Source organism: Triticum dicoccoides, chromosome 2B (assembly GCF_002162155.2).
Source record: "Triticum dicoccoides isolate Atlit2015 ecotype Zavitan chromosome 2B, WEW_v2.0, whole genome shotgun sequence".
Classification (NCBI taxonomy): Eukaryota; Viridiplantae; Streptophyta; class Magnoliopsida; order Poales; family Poaceae; genus Triticum; species Triticum dicoccoides.
This window is the reverse complement of record NC_041383.1, coordinates 247,596,961-247,603,668: the sequence shown is the minus strand read 5'-3', so window position 1 is coordinate 247,603,668 and position 6,708 is coordinate 247,596,961. Positions and strand designations below refer to the sequence as shown.

General features: G+C 44.4%; 1 protein-coding gene across 2 annotated transcripts; it reads right to left on the bottom strand.

Moving 5' to 3' along the window:
• Positions 1–748: 748 nt before the first annotated feature.
• On the bottom strand, positions 749–5,662 carry LOC119363338 (putative PAP-specific phosphatase, mitochondrial). 2 transcript variants are annotated; one of them, XM_037628678.1, is made up of 9 exons: positions 5,530–5,662; positions 5,300–5,432; positions 3,633–3,735; positions 3,308–3,543; positions 3,163–3,222; positions 1,529–1,911; positions 1,334–1,412; positions 1,178–1,228; positions 749–1,058 (listed from the first exon to the last, which is right to left on the bottom strand). In XM_037628678.1, exons 1-9 carry the CDS (start codon positions 5,628–5,630, stop codon positions 915–917), a joined length of 1,290 nt encoding a protein of 429 aa, XP_037484575.1. In that variant the 5' UTR covers positions 5,631–5,662; the 3' UTR covers positions 749–914. The 2 variants fall into 2 exon arrangements, with proteins under 2 accessions (XP_037484575.1, XP_037484576.1); XM_037628679.1 differs by having other exon boundaries at positions 3,633–3,713.
• Between the last annotated feature and the right edge of the window lie 1,046 nt (positions 5,663–6,708).

The window sequence follows — 6,708 nt, the reverse complement described above, 5'->3', positions numbered from 1 at the left end:
AGATCAAGTTAACCCTCCCCTCTTGATGCCTTCCACAACTTAATTTCACCCTGATAGCTAACCTAGCTTGCTTACACAGACACAGCAGAGCCATTCTGAAGACGCGTAGGATAATCGCGACTTTCTGCACACAAAAACATCCGATCAGTAGCCTTTCTTATTACGCCCATCAATCAAAGTCAGCATAGGCTACAGCAAGAAGATATAAGCATCGGGTCATCTCGGTTTACTGAACCCGCGGCGGGCGGAGGTACGTGTCACGGGAGAAGCCAACGGGTCAGTGCCCAGACCGTCGTAGTGGCTGCAGCAGTAAACGTCGTCCGGGTGTACGTGATGTGGATTTGCTGGGCTAATCATGCTTATGCTGGGAAGGTTGCCAATTTTTGCATTACGAACGATCGCTGCAGGTCGTTATCCTGCAAGTAAGCTTTGGGGGGGTGTCTTTTTCTTGGGCTTGAAGAGAATTGGTGGCCAAACATGTTGCAAGGTGCAGCGATGTCAGATTGCTCCGAGATTTCGCTTCTCCCCGCTGCAAGCTTTGCTTGAGAGAGGCCTTCCGCTCAGGGGTGCGCGCCTGCGTGGACGTCGTACGACCATGCAACGCAACCTTCTCAGGGTTATCCAACAGGTTCAGAGACTCTCAAGGCCCAAGGATTGTAGAATTGTGAAAGCAACTTCGAGCATGGCATCGCATTTCACGTGTATAGCTTCTGGGTGAAGTTGCTTGAGAAGCTCATTCAGGTGCTCATTAGTCAAAGGGAACTGTGCTATTTGATTTTCATGTAAATATTCTCAACAAGGATGCGTCTCTCTGAGTGCGAGACCCGATACAGATTGTTGGTCTTGGTCCACACGGTAAAATGTTATAGACAAAACAAAATCGTGCTCCTGTTTGAAGCTGTGAAACATTGCATCTATTTGTAGTCTGCTGAGATCAGTTCGACGAGCTTGTCGTGCAGAGCACCGTTTGTCACAAGAACACCGCCTGAAGGGTAAAGAATTCTGCGCCCTGTTAGGTCAGCTGCAAGATCCAACGGTTTCCCACTCCAGTCACTGATCTGCCAGTTTCAACAAATTACAAAAAAATACAAAGGTTATAATACTAATGCCGGTGAATCGATAGAACAAATGTAAATTTGACTGAGTTCTGGCTTAACAGACAGAGGTGTGTATATACCTGACCTCCAGCTTCCTGCACACAAATCATCCCAACAGCATGATCCCAAGCCTATGCAAACAGTGGGAGTAGACAAGATCAGCGTATGTATAAACATACTCCGCAAGTTGTTTAACTTGCCATGCAGAACCACTGAAATTTCAAGCAAGAGGACACCTTGATTTGAGTGTTCACCCGTGCTCGACTGAAAAAAACTGAGGCTCTCCCAGATGCTACCATTATATATTTGCACAAGCTACAAAACATCAGCAAGAGCATTATCACTCATCGATGATCAGTCTAAGATAGTCACTATCAACCTAACATACTTTTCTAGTATAGTGGTGGTAATAAATAGAAAATTCAACAAACCTGCCACAGCAAGCATATCGGAGAAGAATTTTATTCTCATCTCGAGTATCAGATTCGTCCGTCGTTGAGTCAAAGAGGAGCGATAATGGTATCATGTTCCAAGTTTGGCTATCCGGAATGCAGAAGCGTGCCATGTGCACAACTGAACATGCATCAACAAAACATCTCTTCCAAACATCCTGTGCTGTGGTGAACTGGCCAATCTCAGGAGACAAGTGCCTAGACCAAGTACCACAGCCTACATGAGACACCATAAGGATGCCATTGCTAGGACAGGGATCAAGATTTTCTTCTTTCTTGTTTGCCGTGGTACCATTGGTCCAGTTTGGACATCCCATCACTCCTACTGCTATCTTTCCGTTCACCACAAGAGCCAAACCGACCTTAAGACAAAACAAGAATAGCTTCATATCAGAATAAAAAGAATACGAAAATGTAGTGAGCATGATCTATTGCTCAGATAGCACTTAGAATTTTAGAAAGCATGGACCTGCAAAATTCAGACTGAGCAGCTACCACAGACGGGCGAACAGAAATGGTATTTACAAACCCTAATTTGCCAAACTAAGTATTCAGACATCCTAATTTCTCAAACTTGGTATTATCAAAGTTTGCAAATCCAAAAGGACAGTGCTTCATTAAAAAAACTGCAAGAAAACTTTACGCCAGTAAATAAAATGACGATGTTATAATGTTAAATGTGGTTTGTTTCAGCGAGGAACCATGTGGAAAATCATCAAGCTACAAACCTGAACGTGCTATGAATCTCATAATGTTGATTGTGGCTTTTGATACATGCATCTGGATCGCTTATGCTACAGGGAACACATGATGGAGGCCTTGAGACAAGCTACACATATAAATAGTCCAATATGCATCATCACGACATTTTCTAGTACAATACACATTTTAATGTGCGTTTGAGAAAATAGTATCCAACGCACATAATGTCCAGAAAATGTTCATAACAAAGGTCTATGCTGTTGCACTTCTGTAATAACGGTTGTACTCCAAGTTTCAGGATGCGGTCAGCAATACCCAGTGATAAGCCTTATAATGAACACAGAGCCACCCCACCAAGAGAGGATGGCCTTCAGGAACAATCTTGCCCCGCACTGACACATCACAGAAAACGGTGTTCCAACTATGCCTGTTATGCTCCTTTTTGCTATTTTTTTGCGGAATACAGTACTCAGCTGGCTAGGCTGTGACATCATGAATATTGTGGACTCTTATGGCTTCCCTGTCAGCTTTGTGACAAGAGAAAGGTACAATTTTCAAAAGAAAGGCGTCGAATGACCCCATTGGGTTAGTTATTCATAGCCGGTAGAATTTATGCAAGTAGAGGAGTAATAGAATCTTGCAGAATCAACCCTTAAGCCCAAGATAGAATGCATGCGAAGTTCGTGAAGACAATGAACAATGGGATGGAGCAATGATAGACTGCTAGCTACCTACTTAGCTCAGCCAGCCTAATGGTGTTTCTGCAAGCGCTTGTACAGATTAAATTGTTTTGGCACCTAGCTGTTTGTCTTTTAGCCCCCTGTACATAATCTTTCCCTCCCATAAAATAATTAGGAAGAGCTCCTGCCGTTCATTCAACCAAAAAGAAACAAATAAACAGAGAGCTGTACCACATACAGAGCATCATCTCCTTTCAAGAAACCTTTAGTGCCATCAATTGGATCAAGTACCTTCAAAACCGCAGCACCATGATAACTCAGTGGAACGAACTTTTACAGATCCTGATATGCGATTAATGAAAACTTGGCAGTTTACCCAGTAAGTAGCAGGATTTGAATCAAAGGAGACAGCATCCTTGCCTCCTCTATCAATAGCTCTCAACACATCATCATGAGTTAAAGGTGAACAACTATTTTTCACTTTGCCTGCGACAGCACTTGAAATTGACTCAATGAGTACATTACCACTGTTATCATCAGGATTAGATGACTTCAGAAATGTTGAGTCCTCTTCTGCCACCAGAGGTATTGATGGAAACAGTTGCTGGAGCTCTTCCAGTAGCACCAGGGTAAATATGGCATCAGATAAAGGCACAAAGTGCAGATGGTAAGCTGAACTAAGGAATTATGCTGTGAATTACCGAAGCTGATAAGGGCCTGAACTCCAAAATCTGCAGTTGTCACAGGACTTTGGTCATTCTTTTCAAGAATCTTCCTTCCACCTGAAAGAAGTGATCTCTTCACCTGTCAAGGCATAACAGATTAACCAGCAAAATGTAGCTCAGGTCATCAGCTAGATAATCGATGACATGCTAGGCATTTGAATTTATTACATCACCATTAAATGATGCACTGAGAACTCACAAAGTCAATGCTTTGGGTTTAGTGCAGTCTATTGCTGCTGAAACCTTTGGGGCTTCTGTTTTTTACGTATGCTCTTCTCAATAACCGCAACAAAACTGACTAAACCAAAATTGGTCTTTGCCTATTTGAACCTAAACGAAGACCTGATACACAAGAAATAGTTTTGGTTTCAGTGAATGCATGTACCTTCCGTTTCCTAACTATCCCATAGGCCATAGTTTATCCTTATTTTCAGGCATATATGTTGTATTTTGGAAAGAACTTAGACATACTAAACTGAGTGATGTCTATACTTCAGAAATACACGGTGCATAATATGAAGCATTTGATGGCCGTATGATCCGCAATGCCAACTATGTCTGGGGGAGCCGGAAATGGCCATGCACCTCTGCAAGAACTGCCCCTTCTTGACAGCGGTCTGGAGCCACGTTAAAGATTGGACGGGAGAGAATATGGATATGGCGGCGGACCCAACATGGCAGTCTCGCATTGGTGGGACGAGATGATCTCCAATGGTCTGAAGGAGGTGAAGCGACGCCAGAGTGGTATTCTCTTATACACGTAATGGAACATATGGAAGAAACACAACCGTCGCATCTTCAGCGGAACCCGCCTCACCCATTTTGAGGTTGCCGCTCTGGCTCTCCAACGCGACATGGCTTTTGGGCGCGCAGATGCCACTGAAGGTATTGGCTATAAAGTTCTCCTGCCGTCCATACTACTTTAGTGATCTAAACGCTCTTATATTTCTTTACAGAGGGAGTAATAGTCAGTCTGTTCCTGTCTTATGGTTTCCGCCAAGTTCCCTTTAAAAACATGACTCATCTGTACAGAAACCTTCTTCTTCGTCTAAATGAAAAGGCAGTGCTCCTGCCGGTTCCTCGAAAAAAAATGAAGTATATTATTGTTGTTCTACTTTGTATGGTTAAAATTGTCTAAATGAGATCGTGTACTTTTTATGATCACACTCACATGGCGACCACAATAAACTACCGTGTTTTAGAATAGGTATAAATCATTTTGGTGATTTTACTAAAGCTACCTAGTACATGAAATGACTTGATTTTATCTGTGTCTAGCATACTGCATTACGCATTGGATCCTTAAAATGTTCTGTCTTGCAAAACTTTACCCCAGAAATAAACCTCTTCACACAATATGTCTAGTGCTTTATCATACATTTGCAAGGAACTGACTTTTCGGTGTTCCACGGAGCTTTTCACTCTTTTTTGCAAAATAAATTTCAACACCGCAGGAATTGACTTCAGAGAATAATATGCAAAATAGTTGATACTTTCTAATTTTTTCTCAACTTTGTTGCCATCGAACTTTACATCAAGAGAGCTACGAGTACTTTACAGTGTTAAATCACTGCAATGCCACCGAATGGCAACTACCCTGGCGCCCAATCTGAAACCAAGAGGAGGGGATGAGGTCAACTCACGTCTACGCAGAGGCGGCAGGCGCGCTCGACAGAGGCGGCGGCCGCGGCGAGCTCGCGGTGGTGGGGAGCGCGCTCTGGAGGGAAGGGGAGATCGCATCCATCCTCCGCGGCCGACGATATCAACGCTGCCGCCCTGTCCAATAACAAAACAGATCAGCCGAAGAGGCGGCTGCTGCTACAGAAATCACATCGGAGGATGGATGTAAGGCCTGGGAGCTTGCGAGGGAAACCTTATCGAGATACGAGAGGGAGGAGGCGTCGGCGGGGCGAATAGCCGCCGCCGGCCGACGAGGAGACGGTGCGGCGGAAGCAAGAGGTGGAGGAGCGGCATGTGTGATATGGGTGTGTGTGGCGGGAGCAGGACGGCTGATACTGTTGAAACATGTTTCTTTTTTCCTTCAGAAAATTATGTACCCATTTGTTGATCACATAACAAGAGTTTTTAGGGCCAACCAACCTGTATTGGATGGCTAAGAGGACATTATTATCCTTAGCTCACCAGAGCTCAAATTTTGTTGCTCATATTATTTTGGATTTATTTCAGTCAATACGCGTTCAGTGAAGGAGACGTTTCCGCCAACTACGAGACATCATGCTTCAGACAGATCAATCAACCAAACAAACAAGCCAAAATTATTTCGAAGTGATGAACGGGCAAGTATGTGAGCTTCTTTGTTCGAAAATATTTTTTCGAGAATCTTTTGATCCATGCATTCTTAATTATGACAATTGACAGTACAAAGGACACCTGAACTAATAAAAATACCATATCCGTGGACCACCAAGCAACGACTACAAGCACTCGAGTGAGCCGAAGGCGCGCCACCGTCATCGCCTCTCCCTCCCCGAAGTCGGGCAAATCTAGTTGTAGTAGACAGTCGGAAAGTCGTGTGCTAAGGCCCCATAGAACCAGCGCATCAGAGAAGCAACCATCGTCGACGCAGAAAGTCGTAGGAAGGATCAAACCTATAGACACACAAACAAAGATGAACGAAGACCAGATCCAATCAGATTCACTGAAGACCAACACCGACCGAATCCCACGAGATCCGACGGAGACACACCTCCACACGCCCTCGAATGAAGTTAGACGCACCATCAGGACGGGGATAGAACGTGGGAGACATTATTCCTGCTGAGGGACGTCGTCGCCGTCACACAACCCCAACCAAGATGCTGAACCAAACAAGAACAAGAACGGGGTCCCTCCCGCCGGCAGGAGTCGAGGTCATCTACACCTCCATGGCCCAAAGGCCATCGAAGATGAGGCGGAAAGCAATACCATCAAAATCTGATCCTATAGCCATGATCTCATTAGCAATTTGAAAGTATTGGCTTGTCATGATCCTCTGCCAACGAGAGAGCCTCTCGCAATGCAAGTGCTTTGACAATTTCAGTGTTTGATACCC

Excerpts from the sequence above, each read along its gene's own strand:
- LOC119363338 (XM_037628678.1), bottom strand. The coding sequence starts at position 5,630 with ATGCCGCTCCTCCACCTCTTGCTTCCGCCGCACCGTCTCCTCGTCGGC. Across the intron at positions 5,433-5,529 it reads CCCTCTCGTATCTCGATAAG|GGCGGCAGCGTTGATATCGT; the intron begins GTTTCCCTCGCA and ends GTTATTGGACAG. Across the intron at positions 1,413-1,528 it reads CGATATGCTTGCTGTGGCAG|CTTGTGCAAATATATAATGG; the intron begins GTTTGTTGAATT and ends GATGTTTTGTAG.